The 25,318-nt window shown below is 40.0% G+C and overlaps 1 protein-coding gene across 1 annotated transcript; it reads right to left on the bottom strand.

The window, feature by feature from the left end:
- Nucleotides 1-62: 62 nt before the first annotated feature.
- Nucleotides 63-23,667, bottom strand: LOC103184122 (kinesin-like protein KIF3A). Its single transcript, XM_007901980.2, is given in 19 exon segments — nt 63-2,470; nt 3,021-3,148; nt 5,043-5,111; nt 6,773-6,826; nt 7,586-7,711; nt 8,245-8,355; nt 8,583-8,763; nt 9,841-9,997; nt 10,509-10,517; nt 13,904-13,999; nt 14,107-14,281; nt 14,851-15,048; nt 15,638-15,777; nt 16,315-16,420; nt 16,848-16,932; nt 18,297-18,441; nt 18,726-18,956; nt 18,959-19,007; nt 23,465-23,667. Coding segments are annotated over 19 exon segments (2,115 nt in total). The 5' UTR covers nt 23,471-23,667; the 3' UTR covers nt 63-2,421.
- Nucleotides 23,668-25,318: the final 1,651 nt, after the last annotated feature.

The following is a 25,318-nucleotide window of genomic DNA, read 5'->3' as shown; positions in this document are numbered from 1 at the left end:
TCGATTTTGGTCCCAGCACCTCACGTGTACAGAAATCGGTTTTAGAAGGAAAACACACAGAATTGTATAGAGGTTTCTTTATTTATGACATTAACATGCTGTATATATACATATACAAGTTCTCATATGTACAACACACATTGCACAATTTATACATAACAGATTACACAGAAATAACCATTTTGTTTAAAAAAAACAAGTTTGTCTGGAGCTTGCTTCACCGCTCCTGAATCTAGTGTACTGAATCACAAGAAAATCTTTGGAGATGTCAGTCCCAACAAAATTAAGAAACGCACAACCTAGGGACCTCTCCATTAATCACACTATACAACCTAGTATTAGGATAAGCAACTACACTGGTGTGGAGTTCACCAGAACATGTGTAGATTACTATAAGTGGTAGCAAGAAGGCACTGTGCTATTTGCACTGACGTCACTTGCAGATAAAGTAAAGGACCTCAAGATAGGTTTAGGTTTATTCAGGTGCTCGCTAACCAAAAAGTGCCTCATGCAAACCCCTAGAATGGAGTGCTTTTAAAAGAACCATGCTAATGATTTTTAACCATTTTACAACACTTTGTCACAGTAACAGACAAATACATCCATGTACACATCATTGAAACACAGTGACAAACTCTCATATTGTGTACATGTCACGCAACATCATTGCACTTAATGCCTACTGCTAAATTGAGATATGCAAGAGGATAAGAAGATGTGTTTGACAAGCAGCCAAGGGCAATTGGATATTTTTTTAAAAAAAAACAGGAAAACCAAATATGCCTGACGCACGACTGATCAATGAACAAAGGCCCTTTCCTTTCTCTGTGAAATAAAAGCATTTCAGCATTGAATTTCCATTCAAATAATATTCTGAAGATAATAGGATATATGAGAATTTTGGTTCTCAATGAAAAAAAATTGGACGCACAATCGTATCTTCACGCACGAGCTATTCTGGAGGACAGTGTGAGTGTAAAGTCTGACATTTGATTACTCTAAACCGGTGGTGACCAACACATGGCCTACAGAGATGTCAGGAAGTATCCTGACACTCACTCACACCAGTCTAGGTAAGTCTGTGTTTATTCAACGTTTTATTTCCAGTAGCTACTGAATAAGCAAAGAAGCATTTATTCGGTTCGCCAACCAAAACGGTTGCCCACCACTGCTCTAAACCATTCTTGATGTTGGGCTGTGTTAAAAGTTCCTCCTCTCTCTTCCACGTTCCAATTAACAAATGGCTATAAGCTGCATGAGAAATCACAGCAATCTGATAGTTACAGATCATAAAGCAAATAGGGGTCCATATTTTAGTACTGGATGAATTATTGTAAACAGAAATATTCTTTAATGATGCCCACAAACATGTCTGAAGCAGCAAATCCTATACTTAATAAAATTGATTGAAAGCTTATTTCACTTAACTGACTGTTCAAATAGCTGAAAGAGTCTTAATGTTTTATTAAATGAATGACCTGCCTGATATTTTTATTATCACTAATAAATTTATTTCAGTTTTAATGTTAAATCTATAAGCCTATCGCTCTACTTGTGTATCGATCAGTAAAAAGCAAAAGAATCTAGTGCAAACAGTCAGTTGAAATAAAAGGCAAATGGGAATATTTTAAAATCAATCTTTTGTGCAAACCTTGAGGGCTCAACTGCGTCTCGCAGAACAAAACTAAACATAAAGCTACAGCCAAATTGGGTTGAACAGATTAGCTCGATCACAGCGAAAACTACTTTATCCTGAAGTTGCATGTTTTGGTACATTTCAGAAGTCGAAGTCCTTTCAATTCATTCAATGTGAAAACTTTAAATCAGGGTTTGAATCTAATTTCTTTCACAGGTAGTAGCACAATTTGTGTTTATAGTTTAAGTGCCATTGTCACATTCTCTATTCCACAAGTAAAAACCCAAATGGAATACATACCAAGACCAATGACAAGAACTAAATGAAGACTAAATAGTGGGATTCTAAAACATTGGGTTGTAAACATCCGCTACCAACCTTTTGATAGCAACTGGAAGACTGACCAACTATCACCAAAAAACCCTAGTATTTTTCACTTTATCGGGTAGCATTAAATTCAAGCCCTGGTTCTTTTCCATCTCTTCTCACAGTTAGTCAGGTCAAATTTGGGAGTGTTTCTCAAAATCCACTTCTGAATATGATACGTGTAATAATGACATTTCTAAATCATCAACTGAAGAATACAGCACTTTGGTTTTAGAAATTCAATGACGGCACGTTTCATATTAATACCTCAAATGAGACCCCAGCGTGTATGGTTCGAGACTCAGTGCTTTGGCATCAAGCTGCCATTTTGTTCTTTGTACAGTGATCATTCTTCATTGTCAGGAAACATTTTCCGTCTAAAAGCTGGTCCGTCCACCTTATTCGGCCGGGTGCCCTGCTCACTGAAGAAGGGAGTCAATTCCAGCTTCAGTTTTTGAAGATCTTTTCCTGATCAGGAGAAAAATAGATAGCATTAGGCTTTTGAAGTACTTTGCCATTTTAATCAGCAACAAAGCTCCAAGAAGAACTAGCACAGCCTGCATTCAATGTACCTGATCGTTTCCATTTGTACTGAAACTTCCATTTATACTGAAACATTGATAAAATTATATCTATGAACAAGTGTAAATCTACTGCATATAGTATCTCGCTATCATTCCACAACAGCTCATAATCTGGTCTTAACTTTGTGATGTGAAGCTAGACATCAGGAAAGATTTGAAAGTGGTGAATGCTCCTCTCGCTCTTCCCTGCATTGAGGGGTTAGGGAGAGCTTGCTCTCTGATTTAGATCTCTCCACAACTGACATAAGTGACTAGTATGCAAAAGATATCACTGCTCTGTGAGCTCCATTGCATTGCATAACTATGTTATCTCAGAAATGAAAGTCTTTCAGCAACACAGCAGATAAAATTCACAAATCTTAAATGTAAATCCAATCGTAGCATTCTTAAATAAACATATTCCATTCAAGTGAATGTTTTCAGTGTGGCCTCACTTTCTGCCAGTTTTGGGTCTGGATTTGCCTCCCTTTGAGGTTCTGGGTCTCTCCAGCTTCATTAATGATTGTCGAAGACTCTCCTCAGTGTATGCCAGGTAAACGTGGGACAGATCCACTTCAAAGGGCTGCAACGATAAATGCGTATAATAGAAAAATAAACAAAGTGAAAGCCAGTTTCACTTTAGTAATAAAGACATGTTACAAATGATTTTAGTGCAAGTTTCGGGACTTCTGAAGGCAGAGCTTATTTAGTTTCTGATATTTCATTCATCTAACATTCAGTAGGACTTCAAAGATACAACACCTTGAGGCTGAAGGACATTCACCAGTCGGAAGTACATAGCGTGAATGACAGTGAAATAATAAAATATTTACATCTTTCATTTCTGTAAAACATCCTTTTAGATCAATCAACTTCATCAAATAAGTAGAGGTTAAGAGTTTCTAAAGAGTTGTCTCATGATCTCATAAAATAGCGGTTTGTTATCACTGAGTTTTCACACCTCTGATGTTGTAATGCACTGCACCTTACAGATAAGATAAGATCTCTCCCTTCCCACTTTTACGCTAGTTAATAGTGGAGTCCTGTAGCTCAGTGGTGCAAGCGAGAGACTTGGGTTTGATTCCCAGCAGAGTGAAACCTTGGGCAAGTTTCCTTACTCCACGCTCCTAATAATAATCGGGTTTCCGTGCCGCCCACAGCACAGAAACAGCCCTGGTCAAGTGACAAAAGACATTCTGTCCAGCTGCAACCAGGGCTCCCTCTGCCTCCTCGTCCTCCTTCATCTCCCTGCTGCCTTCGATACCATTGACCACTCTATCCTCCTCCACCGCCTCTCCTCTCACCTCAACCTTCACGGTTCTATCCTTGAATGGTTCAGATCATACCTCTCACACCGTCTCCACTTCATCTTCAAAAACAGTTTCTCCTTTAGCCCTCCGCACCATTTCATGAGGAGTTCCTTGGTCCCTCCTCTTCAATACCTATATGCTCCCTCTTGGTGACATTATCTGCAGACATGGGGTCAACTTCCACATGTATGTGGATGACACCCAACTCTATCTCTCTGCCTCCACCCTTGACTCCAGGACCCACTGCTGTCCTGACAGAATGTCTGTCAGACATCAAGTCCTGGATGAGAGCGAACTTTCTTTAGTTGAACGTCAACAAGACCGAGGCCCTCCTGATTGGCTCCCGATTGGCGCCTCCTCACCTCAGGCACTGACACCATCACCATCCAAGGATGCACACTCCACCTTAATAAGCCATTCTGGAACCTTGGCGTCTTGTTTGACCCTGAACTATCCTTCCTACCGCCTATCTGCGCCATGACCCACTCTACCTTCCATCTCTGCAAGATCGCCCGGCTCCGCCACTGTCTCACACCACAGGCCACCGAAACCCTCATATGTGCATTCATAACACCCAGTCTTGACTATGCAAACTCCCTGCTTGTCAGCTTCCCCAACTCCTCCCTCCATAGGCTGCAGATCATCCGGAATTCAACAGCCCGTATCCTCTCCCACACCAGGCTCCGTGACCTTATCACCCCCATCCTCATCCACAGGCTTCCCATCACATAGAGGATACAGTTCAAGATCCTGGTCCTCATCTTCAAAGCCCCCCTACCTCTGCAACCTCCTAACCCCCTACCAACCTGCCAGCTCCCTCTGCTCAGCGGGCTCCGGCCTGCTTCACGTTCCCCACCCTCACCCAGCCCACAATTGGCGGGCGAGCCTTCAGCCACTCTGACCCCACCCGCTAGGACTGCATCTCGCTAGTCCCACCGCCTCGCCCCCTCCCTCGCCTCCTTCAAGACCCATCTCAAGACCCTCCTCTTCGACCATGCCTTCGATCACCCTCCTTCCCCACTTGCCCTCCCTCCTGCCCTCCCCCCCGGCCTCCTTCGGGTCTGTATTTCACAAACATGTTTCTCTGTGGAAACGTGACTGAGGATAAACTATACTAAAGCAGTCGTGAAAGAAAGATCACCTCCACTTCAAAACTTATTAACTTACATCTTTTTCTTTTTTATCTGGAACTGGGGTCTGTTTTCTCATGTTGTTTCCTGTGTAGGCCACGCATTTCTAAAATTAGAAGAACAGTCTTGCAGTGAACTGAAAAGTAATCAAATGGTGCTGGAAACTGGTTTTAAAAGATTAAAATCAACTTAAGTTGTTTGCAAGCTTTCGATTCCTCCTGTGCTTTACAAAAAGGTTTCTCAAGATGTTGAAGGAAAGTGCACAAAATACATTGTAGAGATATTAGATCAGATTCTTTAGATAAACGTTTGCAGACAAGAATCAGTTAGAATGCAAATGAGTGTTAGCAAGTCGATGCCACATAAGACAAGTTACAATATTTATGGATGATAAAGTTTATGAAAATGAAGTTTAATATAAATGCTTCACAATATTACTATTGAGATTCAAAATTGCATTTCATTCTTCCAAACCTCCATCTGATTTCCAAAACCCTCATATCATACAAACTATAGGACAATAATGAATTGGTGGAAACTAGAATAGCTTTCCTATCAACTGTATACAATGGCCGTGTGTAAATGCAGCAGTTTGGTATTATTTTTGCACAGGAAGCCCAGTTTAGATATCACGTTGTAAAATGGACATGCCAAGGGCCGAGGAGAACCAGCTCTTGAATAACGATAAAAAANGGTCCACCCAAGGGACCTACCTCCTCTAGTTAATATCAGCCAACAGACTTTTGCACAAATTACATCCCACTTTGTAGGTTTGATTTAGATTGGCTTTTTGCATGAATACATTGGGTTGTCATCTCAAATCATTACAGAAAGCACAGTATTAGTTGGGTGTGAAAAACTCTAGGATCCAATATTTAACAGGTGCAATGATCTAGAGTACTGACTAAACTCAAAAGGGAATGCCAACACCTGCTACGGAGGCTTTGCTATTATACACAATATAAAACAACAGCATTCAACAAATTGCCGTGCTGTAAAAAAAAATCAAAAATGCCACGATTGATGCGGCAGATTAAAGTTAAGAGATGCAAACTCGGCGAAAAAAATCAGATATCATCTCAGTCAAGAAGCTATATTTCTTTGTGTCTCAATATGGGCATTAAAACATTCAAATGCTAAACTGAGAATAGAAAGAGAATGAGATGAGAATACTTTCTCTTTTTGTTGGAATACAGTTGAGAAGCAATTTCCTCTCCTCCACCTTTCGCTCTTCTGCTGAAGAAGGTGAGTCATGCAAGGCAGAATACCACATTGGCTAGTCTTTTGAGTGTGTAAGTGGTAATCTGAATTTAGGGACAGCATCAACAATCCTGATCCTGTCCTCATGCAACATCGAAACGTGCACTTTCAGCAGAACAAGTGTAAAAAAGTGGGGACGTGACCAGTTTGCTATACCCATAGGCCAAGGTACTATGACCAATTCTAGCACTCACCATCACCCTTCACCGAGATCAGCAAACTCAGCACTGACCATAAATCAAACCTGTACAGTAACCACACAGCAATTTTATTCAGTGATCATCAGGGGAGCTCCCGATATATGTTATCTAGTTATAAGATACCTGGTTTGAATGGCAAGTCTTTGCTCCACTACCATTTCAGTTAAAGCGCTCCGGGATGCTACCCAGTGTGAAGGGCGCTATATAAATGCACATTGTTGTTATTGTAGTTACAGGCACTATGAACCCTCACAATTAGCATTAATCACTATTGAATTAGTGGCCCGATTAGACAGTGTAAACCTACCAGCTGCCACTCTCCAATGTCTTCATTCCAGTGTACGTAATTCTCAATCATCTCCTACAAATCACAAACACACTTATTGAGACAAAGCTGCACATTTTTTTTACAAAAAACAGAAGTTGCCGGAAACACTCAGCAGGTCAGGCAGCATCCATGGAGAAAGAAAAATGATTTAACATTTCGGGTCCACGACCCTTCGTCAGAACGCACTATGAACCTTCACAATTAGCTGTTTTGACGAAGGGTCGTGGATCCGAAATGTTGACTCACTTTCGTTTTTCCATAGATGTTGCCTGACCTGTTGTGTTCCCAGCGACTTCTGTTTTTGTTTAAGCATCTGCAGTATTTTGCGTTCTGCACATCTTTTATTTGTTGCTGCCAAAGTGTAAAGGAATGTCTTAAATCTGAAAAAAAGTAAAATAAACCTTGATGTTGTCCATCAAACATTTTAAAAAATAAAAATCAAAAACTGACAAACCCTACAAATAAGTCACTGGATGGAAACGTTAGGAATTTCACAGGTGAAATTAAGCTTTATTTTTGGTGGCACACGTCATTCACATCCAAATGTCCAGACACTAAGAGCCACACATCTGCATCAAACTGGTGCTACTTCAGCACCTAATGTTCGTCAGTGGACTGAGGGAAAGTCTAAAACAGAAGTGAGTTCACAATTGGCCCAATCCCTGAACTGTGAGAGTCTTAAAATCATTCCTGGACTGTAAAAGTCAAACATTACATGTAAGACATAGTGAATCGGTGGTGCCCTGGATGAACAAATAATAAAAGCAAAGAAAAATGCAATCTTGGTCCAACCTGATATTCTTGCGGAATGAAATTGTCAATGATGAGCATCTGGAGACGTAGCTCTCTGCTCAGCTGCCGGATGTTCTCCAGTAGCCCCTCAATCTCACGCTGGTGCTCCTGCTGCAAGTCTGCCATCTTTGAACAAGAACAACCAGAACAGTGTAACAAACAATAGCACCACACGAGGCACAGGCTGTCATACACCAATAGAGGGGTAGACAGTGGCTTGTGATAAAAGAATATTGGCTATGGAACTAGCCTTCATTAGTACTGGATTTCCACTGATTGTCATAAACACAGGCCAAATAAAAAGGTTTTCCAAACCGATCACTAGACAAAATAAAGACTGGTGAAATGTGTTTATTTCACACTAAGTTTTATTTATTTATGACGTTTCCTTTTACGGGTTTGTCCTCCACCACAGTTTAATCTTGAATTAAACATTTTTTAATTTTTAAAGTTGCCTCGGCTGTCATTTCTGTTGAGGTTCTGAAAGATCATCTAAAAATTCTCTGAAGCCAACCGCAATACAATGTTCATAAAGTTCATATCTAATGGTTGATGTTCTTGAGATAGAATTGCTTATTCTGCTTTTTCACACACAAAACTAAAAACGTATGTAGGAACATAGGAACATTCAGTATTAGTATTTAGTATCAATTTGTTACCTCAGACTTTGCTGCCATCAACATCGTCCAAACTTTCTTCAATTTCTTAGTCTTTCCCTGGGCTTCCTCTTGTAGACTGGTGTACTTCTCCTCAATGTCCAAACGTTCTTGCTATTTAATGAAAAATAGAGACCACAAATGGCCCTTAGTTTATTCAAAAGAAAAGATTAGTGGTAACAAAGCAGGGGGGAGCACCAGTATATGAAAGATTCACACATTTGCTTAACACGGAAAACATTACTTAATGTAGTCTGTATCAGTAACTTGGAAATCTCCAGTATTACAAGGACTTGGAAACCTATTTAGAATAAACCTCATTCATCTAGAAATGTCACTACCTCTTTTTCCTCCAGCTCTTTCCGGAGTTGCTCGGCTCTTTTGCGGCGTTCCTCCAGCTCGCAGTTCGATTCCTCCAGGAGTCTCTCCTGTTCTTCAGCCTTGGCCAAGAGATCTACTCCTCCCACAATCACCTTCTTTTCCAGAGCTGACAGTTTCTCCAACAGCGTCTGATGCTCCTGCCTTGGGAGGGACAACAAATTTGATCCATTTCACCACAATTTATTGATTTATTTATTACTACATAAATTCTTTTCAATATGGCCTCAGACTCAGGCATTTTATAATTTATTGATACGTGAAAAAAAACACAGGAGTATTGGTTACAGACTTGAATTCATCTAATTTACAAGAGATATGGCTGAAGACCCTTTACTCAATTAATCGCACCCTGAAATATTAGCCGATCTTTTTCATTGTTGTCTTGATGTAGATTTTGACAGGGGCTTTTGGGTTTATATTGCTAATAATTTTTTTTCAGGTCAGTTAGGTATCTGACACACACAGGAACCCATATCATCCTGCTTAGAATCAACTATTTAGAATCCCACATACGTCTCAGGTTGGCTGGTGTGTGTGTACTCTCCTCCTAGAGGCACGTGACACTCTGCTTATCCAATCTCGGAAAATTTAAGAGTCAAGGCTTGGGGACACCAGTGTGCATGTGCATTGAGGGTAATGCTTGAGTTGAACCAGCTGAAACCACAAAGCTCACCATCTCAGAGCACTGGTAAGCTTCCCACCGTTAAACAAAGAAGTCATACTCCTTATTACTGAGCGGTGCAATGGAAAGCGTGAACAGAAAGACTCCGTAACTGCGATTTAAATGAAATAATTCTTGCAATTCTGCCACCACCAATATGTCAGCTACACCTAGTGGAAGAATCCAGCGCTGCACCATTATAGATGCAATAAAAACTTATAACAAATAAACTCAATTGATGAGTTTCATTTAAGAGCAAGTCTTAATTTGATATTTCTGGTGACAGAGTCCAATTCTACCATCAACAGCTTGTCAAATAAAATTAGATCATTTAGAAATGACAAAGCAACAATTATAGTAATCAGAAGCAAATCAAACTCCTCGGGAGACCATTCTGTTACTTACAAGATACATTCCTGTGTAAAGGAGCTGACATAGGATTAATTTTTACTTTTCTCCAAACCGAACAAGTCTAAATCTGTCAACCTTGCCTCACAACATAGTAACTGGAATACCAGATGACATTCTTGGAGTGTTGCATGTTTCTAGAGACTTACTGTGCTTTTAACAGGTCTTTCTCTCTCTTCTCCAGCTCTGCTCTGGCTTTGTTTCTCTCCTCCTCTTCCATGTCCAGCTTAGCTTCAAGAGCTTTCCTCTCCTCCTCGATCTTCGCCTGCATTTCTACCATCTTCTCAGGAGACACCTTCTTCCTTCCTTTAAGTCATACGAGACGAGACCACAGGCTTACATTTTGTCAGTCAAATTGCAAGAATACATTATAATAAACTATAATTTTACTTAATCATGAGTCAATATTTGATTATTTGGGATTTCTCAGGTTGAAGGACTAGGTTTACGTTGACTGAATGTATTTTGTAACTGGACCTGCTTGCTAGCCCAAGAGACACCTTCAGGGTCTTTTAAGAATTCAACATACTAGATAAAAATGCTCAACAATTGATACCAATTTCTATTGCTATTAATAACACGATATATCCACACAGCAGGCTGCATAGGAAGATTTCTCCTTTGTACATCGGGGTCAAGATTACATTATAAAGACAAAGATAAAAGATAGCCACTTTAGCAAATAGTGATAGATTCCCATCTGGTAGATAAAGATCCAGGTTCAGTTCTCTCACAAGCTATGGCCTATATAGCAAACATGTGTGCAAAAGCAAAAACAAAACGGAATAATTAACGTTATAAAAGTAAGCTTACAAACCTGGTTGATCTTGATATAGGAAGAAATTAGCAAGCCACAGGTGAACAGCGTGTGAAGGAGGAAAAAGGGAAGACAAGTTAAAGCATAATTTTCTGGATTTCAGACAGCCAAAATAATCAACATGGGACTGATCACCGAAGCAAGTGTTAACTGTCACTAAAAAGAAAACGAAAAGAAAGTTAACGGAGAAAGCATTTCCCTCAATATGATTTTTTTTAAAAAAGAAAAGATGCAAAGTATGAAAACAATCACAAAAAGGAGATCATCGATTTTGCAAAATAAAGAAACATCAGATTTGATTCAAGGACTGTCGAGGTAATTCAACAGAAAGGAGTATTGTTATGCAATGTGCTTAAACGAGACCCCATCACCTCTTCCTAAATTATTCTCTGGAACTTTCAGGTCACTGTAAATTTAGATTCCTTTCCATTGGCCAAACAGGCCAAGACTATTCAGTGCAACCCTAATCATTTTTTTCTCTCCAAAATAAACTTGTTACCTTGATCTTGTACCAACAAACTCTTGGCAATTTGTTGAGATGAGTTTGATATTTCTAAGCTTTTGATGCCAGTAGAAACAAACCAGTTTTAAAACAGGAATAGAACAAATACGGTAATCAACTCTACTCATGAGGTGCGACACATAATACTCACTTCTCTGCTATTGTGCATGGAAGTATCTTAATAAGAGCTGGAGAGATAGTGAGCATATCTCACCTCTTGCAGTAACATACCTTTGATTCTTCAGCCATACAAAATGTGTACTGTGTTGTTTAGAGGACATGATTAGAATGTAAATGTAAAAAAAAATCTTAAAACTGTCACTACATTTCTCAACGGATGACGTACAAGCTAGAAATAGACACACACCTTTGCTCAAAGTTTGGTGGTTCCCTGTTGGGAAAAGGTTGAGTGGTTTCATAGTCAGACATTAAATGAAACGAAAAGCACTGTTAAGGATAATTAAACTTAAAAAAGTTATGAAAGCCAGAATGATGGAATGACTATATTTTCAAGGAAAATAACACAAGTCACATTTTGTCAAATAACACATCAACTCTTCCTTACAGCAGAAATGTCTTTTTACCTCTCTGAAACAACCAGTCACCCAGAGTAATTTTTTAAATAAATTAAATGGTAACTTCAAACTAAATAGACTGAAATACTATATATTATAAAAAAAACTTCAAAATTTATTTGTCTAGAAAATACTGCAAAGAAAGATACCTGACATAATGATTTTCTAGTGCTGTGGACTGATCAAATTCTACTGAAGAAAATTCACCATTTGAACTTCTCCCACTAACACAGTTCCTCATATCCAACTCTGTTCAGTAGTTTAGTTCTTACACAATTTGCAGCTCACATTCACAATCCATACTGAGCCCAGCACTAAATTGAAGCTGTTTTAATATTAAGCTGTCATTAGTCTAAGTCCAGTTATCAAATTTTTGCTACGTCTCAGCAATATGAAATTGACTTGTTACTATACAATGTCCATGGGTACCTGCATTCAGTGACGCATTTGATATCAACTGCAACAGCTGAGCTGCATGAAATGAAACTCAGTAAGTTGTTAAAACACATTGCAAAAGAGCAGAGCAGACTCATTGACACAGGTCCCGGTTTAGACTGCGTTCATTTACTGTGACTGCGATAATGAAACATGGTTTCTGGTGCTAACTTACTGAATACAAACAGTAGGACATCTCTTGCTTTGTTTTCCTAAATATTTAAGTTATGATGTAAAATAATAATAATAATAATAATAAAAATACCCCAGTAACAGTTCTTGTTTCAGACATTTTTGCCTGGGAAACAGAATGTGTGACTTGAAATCAGTGGGTGAAATGAATGATAGGCGGGGGATTCTCAAGCAGTGATGGAATGCACATATCTTACACATGCTTTCTGGTCTCTTTATCTCTCGTTAAAGCAATTGGAAAAGGAAAAGCTCAAGCAAGGATTGATATTTTATTTCTCGGGATATACTGGTCCAGGACCTAATAACATATCTTATTGAACTCAACAAAACCGTTCTGATCCACTGATCTAGTAAGAAAATTAAATGCATTCTATGGGCTTTGATATAAATCATTCATAAAGATCACCTTTCCAAGTATTGTTACAGCAGTGAAATTAGCAAAATAACATCCAGTGTTTAAAACTACAATGATATAATGCAGCAGATTATTTCCTTATGTTTTCAGACGCTTATATTTTACTGCTTTGAAACCCGAAGATTATTAGTTCGGATCTTGGACCAGTTGGATTTTCCACCCCTGTAGAAAAGTGCACTTTACTGTGCGGGAAAGGAGCGATTGGAAAGGACAAAGCAGTAGAGATAGAACAGCCTGGACCACGCTCACAGGAAGTGTTAAAGAGCATCCACTCACTAGCCAGTGATTTATCCAGTGGTTTCTCTATGACAGAGCATGTGGAGTCAGAGCTACTGCTGCTGCCTGCAAGAGAGAAGACAAGTCCCAAAGAAAACCAAGGGAAAGAGAAAACCAGTGAGATGAACAGCAGGCCTTAGAACTCATTTTAACCACTAAAGGGAAAATGATCAAATAAGCTGAAGGCTGCAACAGTCTGCGTACCACTTGCTGTTTGGGAAAGTCAGCGGTTATTAAAGAAAATGAACGTGCATTTAAATTGATTCAACGCGTTTCACCGAAAAATAGAATGTTGATTTGCATAAAAGAGCTGGAAAGCCCATGTGCCATTTATATTGAGACTTTTGGAATCAGGTTGCGGACATCAGGATTTGTTAGAGAAAGACTAGCCAGACCGATTCAGTTACCTGTAGGTTGATACAGACAGGAAAGTGGAGAAAAAGTAAAACAGTAGAGTTACATTTCTTCCACATGGACCAAAGTATTAGTCAAACAGAGGGAAACGGAAAGCTAAAGCGGATGAGTTTTATAAAATAAGAATGGGTTTGAAACACATGTGAATACGAGTCTTGTGAAAGATATTCCAATACATGGTCACAGAGAGGTGGGAGAAATGGATTAATGCACAGTTCCTTTGTGGGAGCTTAATTCAAATCGCAGGTTGACTAAGGGATTGAAAGTCTGTCTCTTCTGGCGGTAGAAAATGGACAATATTAGCCCAGTGACCACAAGCATACAGAAATAATTATCTTTTTTTAGGACTAATTTGTTTCAAGGGTACAAAACAGAAACATCACGCTAATGCAATAGAGAATGCTTTTCTAAGATGTGTGTTGAGACATTACTGGAGCAGATTAGAGGAAGAGCTTTACTCTACAGTTGTCTGTTGAGTGCTATACCTGTGCTAGGAGCGTGATGCTGATTCCCCACCCATGACTTCACTATTCACTACATTAATGATCAAATGAGAATTTAATCAAATTTATTTTAGAATGCCTACCTCTTCGTTTCTTTCTTTTCTCTCCATTTTCTCCTTCTTCACCTTCCTCGTCATCATCTTCGGAGCCAGTGAGATCTGAACCAGAGATTTCTTCCCCTGCAAATAATTTTAAAACTTTTATAAGCTGTCTTTTACAGAGCTGCACATCGAGATCCGTTATAAGTTATTTAATTCATAGATCAATGATACGATAGGCATTATACCTTCCAGCAATTTCTTCCTGAGTTCCTCAATCTCCTTCTGAAACTGACGCAACAGGGCATCTTTGGGGTCCTCATTAATCCTGGCCTTATTCTTGATATTCTTGGCTCGGTTTGCATATCGTAAAGTACTAATGGTTTCATCATAATTGTAGTCCGCTGGGCCAATGTTCGCACACTGTTCCAAACAGCAAAATGTTTAAATGCACAACATTTAATTAACTGCCCTCTGCTACTTATTCTCAATCTCAGGTACATTGCTGGGAGAAGATACCAAACAAAAGGTGGGAGGAATCTCATCCCTGAGTGTCTCACTTCTCACAGTGTCAACACAGGTCTTAGGAACAGGTTTCACCCAGCCATCCTTTCAGATAAAGTTTTTTTAAAAGAAGCAAAAGGACTGCAGGGAGGGTTCCACTGATCACGAAGGTTAATCAGTCAAAGCAATCTTCACCATTTAAATATATTTATCTTGTACAGAAAGATCAAATAGGCAACTTCTAACAAAATCTATTTGTAGATGCAAAGCAATGAATACACTTCTACCAGTATTTCTAAAAAAATGAGTTATTAACAATAAATGCTTAACGTTGGTTTCTTTAAAAAAGGTAGAATTAGTTGTATAAAGAATCTAGTTGTCCTCATTAATTGTGAATTTGTTTAAATGAATCACTGTACAAATAAAATAGATACCTCAACCATCCTGAAATGTATTAAATATGTAAACAGTAGAGAAGACTCCCTCACCATCATGGTCTTCGAGTTGCCTCCCAGCGAGTCCTGGAGCAGACGGGTCAGTTTGGAATTGCGGTATGGGACATGTGTACTCTTGCCATCAACAAGAGCAGAGATGACATTACCCAGAGTAGACAATGAGAGATTGATCTTTGTTGCTTCCTTTAGCCGTTGTCCTGTGGCGCCAGTCTTTCCTTGCCTTTCTGAACCCTATGGGTAATTACAGCAAAGTGAATTGTAACACATTGATGCAATTAAGAAAACCATAAGTTTGCAATGTAGCAAACAGGCCTTATTTGATCTACCACAATGAAAGTTCATAATCTTTCGTAATGCGCCATCACTATCTAAATTGCAAAATATTTTAAATGATCTTGAGTAGCAAGAATCAGTGGCATCTCAGACTGCTCATCTCAGGGGCAAATTGGTAGGGATTAAGTGGCAAAAAAGGAGAGAGAGCGCGGGCAAAGTGCAGAGAAACAGCAGATTTGGTAAATCATAGAATATCTTTTTTAAATTGTTCTTACTTGTGTGAACACAGAAACATGAATATCTATTGTCTTAATCTGTCCAAGTGTACACAGAAACATAAGGAAATTGCAGAAATGGGGGAATTGTCAAGGCAAATTTTGTGATGTTAATGTTTTTGTTAAAAACATGCTAGATTGAAGGAATGTTGTAGAATACAATAGCACAGGTGGGGAAGCGTCTTCAAGTGAGTTACCATGTTGCAGTCAACATAAAAGGGTGAAAGCATTTGATCTCTAAATGCAGTGGATAAGATTCAAGTTATTCTTACTGCCAGGTCGACAAGGTGCAGCTTGCCCATGCGAACATGCATATTCCCATCGACTCCCTTCTCACTGCACTCGATAGTGATGGTGAAGATAGCATGAGAACGGGAACTATGTTCATTCATATTTGTGGCCCCGACAGAACCTGGAAAGAGCAGAACATATTCGCAATATCACTGTACAGTTCCTTTTAGAATAAAAGCGGATTTCTAAATCTCTCTTGAATTGAGGATCAAATCATAATAATAATAATCCTCGCATTTGATATAGCGCTTTTCACGTCGGGAGGAGGTCCCAAAGCGCTTCACAGAACACACTGTAAAGTGAATTAACTGTATATTTGTGGGCGAACGCAGCAGCCAATTGCGCACAGCAATGTCCCACAAACAGTCGTAGATTGAAAATGACCAATTTATTATTGTTTTTGGAGGGATTATTATTAGGCGTCCATTATCATGTCCAGAAATAGGGAATACTGTTTATTTTCATTCCGGTTGAGAAATGCATCAATCACTCAATCAATCTGAACAAAACACTTGGTTAAAAATGTTTTTTTTGCTGTAAAACAGTTTACTCAAAAGGTGCATACATTTCCACAAGATTGAATAAGCATCATGGGGTCGAAATGGGATTCTTAAAATAATGTTGCTCATCAATAGCATTTTTATTTTTCTCAACTTACGGTTTTTGTTGCCCAAAGTCATGATACGGTCCATGTCATCCGCATTGTTCACAACATATCCAGAGAGATCTTTAATGTACACCCCAACATCAGGTCTTTCCTTAACCTGTCCAGCAAACACACAGAAAAATCACAAATAACCGTAGAAACAAGACTGCCAAAGACTGCCTAAATACCTCGAAATGGACTGAGTAAGTTACTTACACAATTAAGCAATTACTGACACGAAAGAAAGACTATATGCAAATGTAAATAGTTTTGTAATTAGGCAAAAAAACGAATGATGCAAACTACAAAGTCATGAGGTTCCTGGGGAGATTAACTGTAGGATACCACAGGACCCTGACAAAGTTTTTCAAAGTTGCAATAGAATAATAGGAATTCATCTGTTCTGCTGTTAAATTAATTTCTTCTCTCCTCCCCACAAGTAAATTATAATCTCTGCTCTCTTCAAAAATAAACTAAACTATTCTTCCTCTCGATTACTTTATCGGACAACAAAGACATAAATTGAATGTCACTTGAACTTTTACCTCTAGCCTCTGAGTCTGATCTTTCCCAAGAAGGTCGCGGACTTCCTCATTGTAAATCTCTAGATAGGATACTCGCACCAGAAACCTTGGAAATGGATGTGAATAAAGAATCAAACTCGTGCTCTATGTTGCTACTGTTTATCATCACTGCATGATATAGGTTAAGACAAAGGTTGCAGCACAATTAGAACAGTATACTTATTACATCCAAATATCTTAAAGAACACAAATGAAACAGCTAATCTACACGGGCAACATTCCAATTGCAGCATTCAGAATGACCATTTTTTTAAAAAAAGAATAGTTTCTTCTTCACAGTCGCCTAAAATGATTCCATAAAGAAACATATTGTTCCCAATTATCTGGACCGCGATTGCCCGTCTGTGGTTTGACTTCACAGATGATACGTCCTGCTATAGGCAAACAATAAACCTGTGTTTTACTGAAAGTGTTTGCACTCCCTACGCACCACCAACTCATGAGAAGAGATCAGCAGATACTGATGTAAGTAAACAGAATTGTGGTCAGGAATGTGGTAATTTTTAAAGCAGTGTTTTGCTTTTTCCACTTGAGCCAGTTTGGAAGAGATTACAAACAGGCTTTGCTTGTAAATAAAAGTATTTATTTTACAGACGCGCTGTGAAAATTGTACAAAATATGTCAATTCCATTAACAGAGCAAAGACTATTTGTAAGGGTTCACAACTGAGCACTTTAGAGATATTCATTAATAGACTAAACACAATCATATATAATTTCTTTAATTCTGTGCAACAAGGATTTATTTCCATATATACTCACAAAAAACTTAAATAGATCTTATGAAGTGCTTTGAGCCCTTGTCTTGATGTGAAAGATGGTAAGGATTATTTATTATTATGAATAATTTACAATGTAGCAATGTTTTAAGATACTGGATGCTGTTTACATGCTTTGATGGACCATGTTATACACCCAAAGAGAACAAAGCCACAAAGTGCCCATGTAATGAGAGTATAAAATATTTAATCTTTGAACGAATAACAACAACAAATTATATCTCAATAGCGCCTTTCACACCAGGAGGACATCCCAAGGCGCTGGATAGTCAGGGGTCCGCGCCAGAACTGGTGGTTGCAATCAGGAAGGGTAGAGGGAGGGGAGGGTAGGGTAAGAGGCTGACCGAAGGCATGGTCAAAGAGGTGGGTCTTGAAGGAGGCAAGGAAGGGGGTGAGGCAGAGGGACTGTGAGATAAGAGTTCCAGAGAGTGGGGGCAGAGAGGCTGAAGGCCAGCCCAGTAATGGTAAATGTGGGATGTGAAGCAGGCCAGTGCCCGCTGAGCGGAGGCAAGTTTCCTTGCTCTTATGCAAGGATTATTATTATATGTTAAAACACAACCGATAAAACACTTATTTGCAGAAAAACCACTGGTGTCCTCAAGATCTAAAAATATCCCATGACAGAATTTTACCTGGTATCCCCTTCAGATTTTGCGATGTGGCCAAATACATGAGCAAATGAATTAGGAATAATTCCTCTCAGTTCAGGCACAGCCCGCACTCCTTCCATGGTGAATGTCTTTCCAGTTCCAGTCTGTCCATAAGCAAAAATGGTTCCTGAACAAATTGAGAGAAATACAAAACATCTTGTCAGGTGCAGAAACTTCTGAATGGCAGTACAAGAGATGAGCATTCAAAATAAATCAGCCTCAATTGAGTGTTCTCAGTTGCCTCAGCACATTTAATCTGAAACTCATTAATTTTATTAGAAACTCCAACAATGTGGACCCAAGTCCAAATGACCTCCTGGCATTGAAATATAGCAAGTAGAAAGGCAGGAACCCTATATGAAAATGTGAAATTTATCACATTAAACTGAGCATTTGAAAGAAAGTTGTTACCATTGTATCCTTCAAGAACAGAATCGACGATTGGCCTTGCTGTGAGATTATACACATCCACTTGCTTGCTTTCGGGACTGAAAACTGTATCAAAAGTGAATGTTTTAGGTGGTTCGTTGGCAGCATCTGTCTTGTAGACTGTGATAGTCCCACGTATCTCATCAACCAGTACCGCTTGCTTGTAGCTCATGTGTTTTTCCTTCTCATTCATCGGCCGGCAACGCACCACCACTTCACATTATCGCAGGTCTCAACCCGGTCCAACTTCTCGGACTTGTTACTCTGTGGAATTATGATCAAATGCATCGGATTAGTATTAAGGCTGGGAATTCAGGGCGGTAACCAATATCATCTTTCAAATTAAATTCCAAAGAAGATCTTTTCATACAAACTCAAGGCATCCAAATGTGTTAGCCAAATCTACAATACAATACTACAAAAAGAGAATAATGATCAGATAAATGCATGATCAGATAAAAATCAGCTAAGGTGTTTACTACACCTTTAATTACAATTTAATTATTAGCGTCAGATACAAAGCCCGATTGTGTGTTCGCTGGCAAATGACTAGTATATACAAAAGCCAGATTAGGTAGATACACATGCTTTAGCAGAAAAGCCCTTATAGGTGGTGATGACAAAAGATTGGTACCACAATGCATGGCCAATGTGAACTATTTAATGGCAAATAAACATTATGGTGCACTACATGACATGGAAGAGGCCTTGGAGTGATACAAGCAGATGGGGAGAGGAGAGAGAGAAAATTGATTGGCATTTTAATCTTACCAACATGATTGCTTGTATTTAGCAAATCTAATACATTTACATCTATGACCCAGATTTACATCAGCTGGTGTACCAGCTGAGTGTACTTTCTTTTTTCTGTTATTCTATATGTTCCCTGCATTCAGGCCACCAAATGGACAGAAACCACTTGAATTATGTGGAGGGATAGGAGCCCTTTTAAATTTCTCGTGAATCAAGTGTTTCATAAAATTGTAGTGACAGGCACTCGAGAGAACTAAATTTATTATGACACAGCGATTCTGCAGCATTTCCCTAAGGTAAACTCCATTCGGTGGGAGTTATGGCCATATTAGAGCACAACCCAGTTACTGCCACTGCTAATTTGGCGACCTAAAAAAAGTGATAATATGAGAAGTGACAATTCACTTATTTTTGTCCCAATCACAACACAGCTTTGTTTAAAAACACCTCGCTGTTTTCATGTTAGAGATTTCATTTGTTCCATACACAGATCTATTCTGATAGTTAAGATTAAAATATTACCCTCAAATATGCCCTCATTGAGGGCCCAATGCGTGAGCCATACAGGATCAGTAATTTCTCAGATTCGATCACCAGTTTGTGCCGTAAACCATCCTACCAGAGAGCACACAATTGGCCTTTGTGTTTTCACGCTTGGAGAAGAAAACTATACATCATCTGAGGTATTTGCTCATAGCTACTTGCTAGCTGTGCATGAGTAAACAGAACTCAGCACTGGCCAACTACCTTCAGAAATCTCACCTGAAACTCAACCCTTAAGAGTCACAAACACTTGGAGGAGAATCAGCAGCTCATTCAACCACACCCCAAACATCAATGTTTTCATTAAAGTAAGGCTTGAGGAAAGGCAAATGGGTTGTAAAAATTCAGCAAGAGACGGTGTAACACTTCTGATACGTTACCAGGGATGCCATTTTAACCATAGGTAGTTCAGTAAATAGTCTCTGTGCTTCTTGCCCACTTGCAGCCTGACCTACTTTCCTAAGACGCAATTGGTACATCAATGGACACAACAGATTCAGAACTGAATTTATTTGATACAAAAAAGAAAACTGAACCAGCCAGTTGCCAGACAAACCATTAAAAATAGCACCCTTTAGAGAGATTGATTTCATTCTCACTGAAAAGGGGGAAGTTATTCAATTAGTGTGTAACCAGGTCTAATATTAAAACTAGAACTAAACGAATTAAAAGTAAACCCAAAATATATTTCTTCATGTAAGTGTTATGAAAATCTGGAATGCACTCCTCCAGACAACCACCGATGCAAAATCAAATGAGATGCTTAAAAGGGATACAGATACAGGCACTTGAAAGTAAGTAAACAAAGCAATATAGAGAAGAGACATTAAAATGAGAGTAAAACCATAGGAGTTTCCATGAACTAATTAATATACCTCTTGAAGAACCCAATTCTTGTGCTTCAAAATAAATAACAGTATCAACAATAAGTTTTAAAAACTAAAGAATGTCATCAAAATGAAATCTATTTGTCAACACTTCACTAGGAATGTTTATGAACAAAAAATTGATTTAGATTCCAAGAGTTCTTATGGGATGCAGCATCCAAATAACTGTGTTGAATTTAGTTGTACAAATGGAAGTTTCCTTCGAGTAACTGGAAGATTAAGAAAACCTATTAAGAAATAAAGCAAATATACTCCACTGCCTGTTCTGCTGTCGGAATAGAATAATGACCTGTGTATTCCCAAGGCGTAACTTCCCACCATAATCTGGCAACATTTATTGTTTACTAATGCTTTCTAGATGATACATTAACATTGCAGGCAGCTGCTATCCTCTGTGATTCTTAGAGCCATCTTTCTATCACAAGATATTTATCACTAATACCTCAATCCACAACTGTCTATGGGACACTGTTGTGTGCAATTAGCTGCCGCGTTTCGCCCACAAATATGCATCTTCCAGACGTCTCAAAGCACTTCATAGAATATGATGTAAAGTGAAGTGAATGCATATTTGTGGGCGAAGCGCGGCAGCCAATTGCACACAGTTGTATCCCTCAAACAGTCGTGGACTGAGTGACCAATTTTTTTTATTCTTAGTTTTGCCAAAGCAAATGATCATCATTCCCTTAGCTTGTCTTCATAATGCATTGGTCCAAGTCCGAGAATCACTTTAGTCATTCTCTTGTGTATTTTTTCATGCATTTCTGTCCCAATGGTGGTACTCTACTGTACCAAAAGTCGGAATTTTACACTTTTGTTACATACTTAAATAATTGAAAATAATAATGAACTGCAGAAAGTAGAATCTGACATACTATAATTCAACAGACTCATAACAGTACCAGAGAGAATACAACTGCGCATTTAACTGCCATAAAAGGCATCTTATTCATTGAGTAATAGGGTATCCATTCAGACTACTGTAAATCCACACTGTTTATTCAGGCATGATTTAGGTTCAACCGAATTAACTCCCCAACCTGCTTCACTATAAATAAAGAATGGATTTAATGCTGCCATATTCTATGAGGTGCACACAATGCACACGGAATTCATTCTACCCACATTGTTCAAGAGTCTGTGCAGATTTATCTATATATATTTTGGCTAAAAGCTTTGTGCAGCTATATACATACGCAGAAAATTCACTGCTCACAAGTAGGCCTGTGAATCACAAATGACCAGACATTTCATGACACTCATTTCTCCATATAATCTAATTAGACACACGTAATAAAATATCAGCAGCCAAATCTCTCACGTTTATTCTAACAAGTATGTTTAGCAGAACACGCACTGCGTTTTTTTTTAAAAATCAGAACTGATTGATCTGAGTGTTCGGCGCCTCAATTTCTGCTGATCTCCCATCCCAAACCATTCATCCGGAGATGCATTCCAAAGTCAATCTCATTGCCTTCTTGCACACAGAAAAATACAGGCGAATCCACCCTCGCAAGGACCATCAGACGGATTTATGCTGCATCACTGCTGCACGCAAACAGAAGATTCGATCCCCTCCCTCCCTCTCAATCAACCAGCGGTGAGATGCCCACACCTACACAACTCGGGCGAGACTGACGCACCGATATTTACAGTCGCTTTATTTACAATCTGCTCGCCCCATCAGGAGGCGGCGGCGGGTTAGCGCTCTGAGACGCCTCGAAGCCGTGATAGGCGCTATGTCGAATGCAAGGATTATTATTGTTGTTGTTATTATTGCTATAAAGATATTGGGATACTTTGGGGCCGGCTGTGATTTTTTTTAGATATATATATATATATATATAAGCGGTTGTGATTGTCCAACAGAGAGAGAGAGAGAGAGAGAGACGGACAGACAGAGTGATGGAGAAATACAATACAAATTATGTTTGTACAGCGCCTTTCGGGTCGGGGGGACGTTCCAGAGAGAGAGGACATGTACACACACAGAGAGACAGAGAGAGACTGAGAGAGACAGAGAGAGAGAGAGACTGAGAGAGACAGAGAGAGAGAAACACAGAGAGAGAGAGAAAAACTGAGAGACAGAGAGAGAGAGAGAAACAGAGAAAGAGAAACAGAGAGAGAGAGAGAAACAGAAGAGACAGAGAAACAGAGAGAGAGAGAGAGAGAAGGGGTTTATGTTTGTCCATCTGTGGCGGGAGGGAGAGGGTCATATCCCGTGGACTTTGCTGAGAAGCGAGAGACGTCCCCTCCGGTCCCGGTCCCCGGTCCCGGTCCCGGGCCCATGGGGTGTGAGCGTCGGGAGGAGACCCTCGGGCCTCAGCGGCCGACACGCCTCGTCTCGTCATCCCGGGAGTGAGAGAAGGAGTGTGAGTGTGTGTGTGTGTGTGGGGGAGCGGGGAAGACGCCATTGTGCTTCCCTCCTCTCTCTCTCTCCCTCCCTCCCCTCCTCTCCCTCCTTCCCTCCCTCCCTCCCTCCAGGCCCCCGACCCGACCCAATCCCAATCCCTCCCCTCACTCCCTCCCCTCACTCACCGGCATTGTCGAAGCCGGACTCGAGCCGAAGCGCGTGCCTCAAGCCGTCGCTCGCCTCCCGCCCGACACCATTCGCTTCCTGAGGGAGGGAGGGAGGAGGAGGAGGGAGTGGCGGTTGAGGCGATCGGGGAAAGGGGATCAACGGACGGCTCGAGCCCAACCGTCAACGCGCCGGCTCTGCGCACGCGCGCGCGCGCGGGCGGCACCCCCCTCCCACCCTTTCCCTCCCCCGCCCACCCGGCGCGCGCCTAGCAACGCGCCGACCGACAGCCGCCTCAGCCAGTCAGGAGCGCCGAGCGCGGGCGTGTGGGCGGGACTCTACCCGCCCTCGCGCGCTCTCTCCCGCTTGATTGGCCGACCCCGACCCCGACCCCTCCGGCCCCGCCCCGCCCCGCAGGCTGATCGGCGGGCCCTTTCCGCCAATCGCGGGGCGGCCGATGGGGCAGGCGGTGGGCGGGACCCGCCCGCCCGCGCGTCAACTCCACCGCCCCATTCGCGGATGGGCCGCACCAGGGCTTGACGGACAGCGCACGCGCACCAATCGCCGGCGCCGTCAACGCCCCCCTCCCCGCCCCCGCCCCGCCTCCGGGAAGGCGGGACCTGGGCGCGGGGAGGAGCCAATCGGGGGTTGAGGTCCAGGCAACGCGTAGAGCGTCTGGTTGCCATGGACACGGTTTGATGGACAGCTGGACCTGAGCACCAGGACTGCAATCCTTTATTGTGTTGTTTTATTTTCGTTTCTTGTTGTGTTTTTCTTTAATGATATCAGTGACCAAAAAAAATACAATCTCACACACGCACACACACACACACACACACACACACACGCACAATGTCGGGATCGTTCCTAAAAAAAAACCCTTTATTTGTTTAAGATTCAGGTGTTTTTTTTTCCCCATTCACAGCCAATGCACCACATCCTGATGTCAATAATATTGATTATAATCTTTATAATGATAATAATGATGATAATAATAATGGCAATAATGATAATAATGATAATAATGATAATAATGATAATAATAATGACAATAATAATGATAATAATAATGACAATAATAATGATAATAATAATGATAATAATAATAATAATAATAATAATCCTTGCATTTGATATAGCGCTTTTCACGTCGGGAGGACGTCCCAAAGCGCTTCACAGAACACACTGTAAAGTGAATTGACTGTATATTTGTGGGCGAACGCGGCAGCCAATTGCGCACAGCAATGTCCCACAAACAGTCGTAGATTGAAAATGACCCAATTTTTTTTATTATTGTTTTTTGCTTATGCACTAATTGTTGCCAATTTTAACTGTGTAATAAAAAAAAGGCCATCTTATGATTGCTGTGATGATCCCTTGCAGAAAGTTGTGAAGGAAATGAACCGTCTGGGAATGTTGGTAGATTTGTCGCATGTTTCCAAAGCTACAATGTTGGATGTGCTTAAGGAATCTGAAGCCCCTGTCATTTTCAGCCACTCCTCCGCATTTCATTTATGCAATAGCTCCAGAAACGTGCAAGATGAAGTTTTGGATAAACTGGTAAGAATCTTCACTTCTGTGTTTTAGTATACAATACATTTCAAGCAACTAAAAAGACAATCTCTTCTCGTCATCGTCCTTTTATTTGAAGGCTATTGTTTACTACAGTTATTCTTAATAATAATGACAATAATGATAATAATAATGATAATAATGATAATAATGATAATAATAATGACAATAATGATAATAATGATAATAATAATGACAATAATAATGATAATAATAATGACAATAATAATGATAATAATAATGATAATAATGACAATAATGATAATAATAATAATGATAATAATGATAATAATGACAATAAT

Source organism: Callorhinchus milii, unplaced genomic scaffold, assembly GCF_018977255.1.
Source record: "Callorhinchus milii isolate IMCB2004 unplaced genomic scaffold, IMCB_Cmil_1.0 Scaffold13, whole genome shotgun sequence".
NCBI lineage: Eukaryota > Metazoa > Chordata > Chondrichthyes > Chimaeriformes > Callorhinchidae > Callorhinchus > Callorhinchus milii.
Note: the sequence above shows the minus strand (reverse complement) of the source record. Positions and strands in the feature narration are given on the sequence as shown.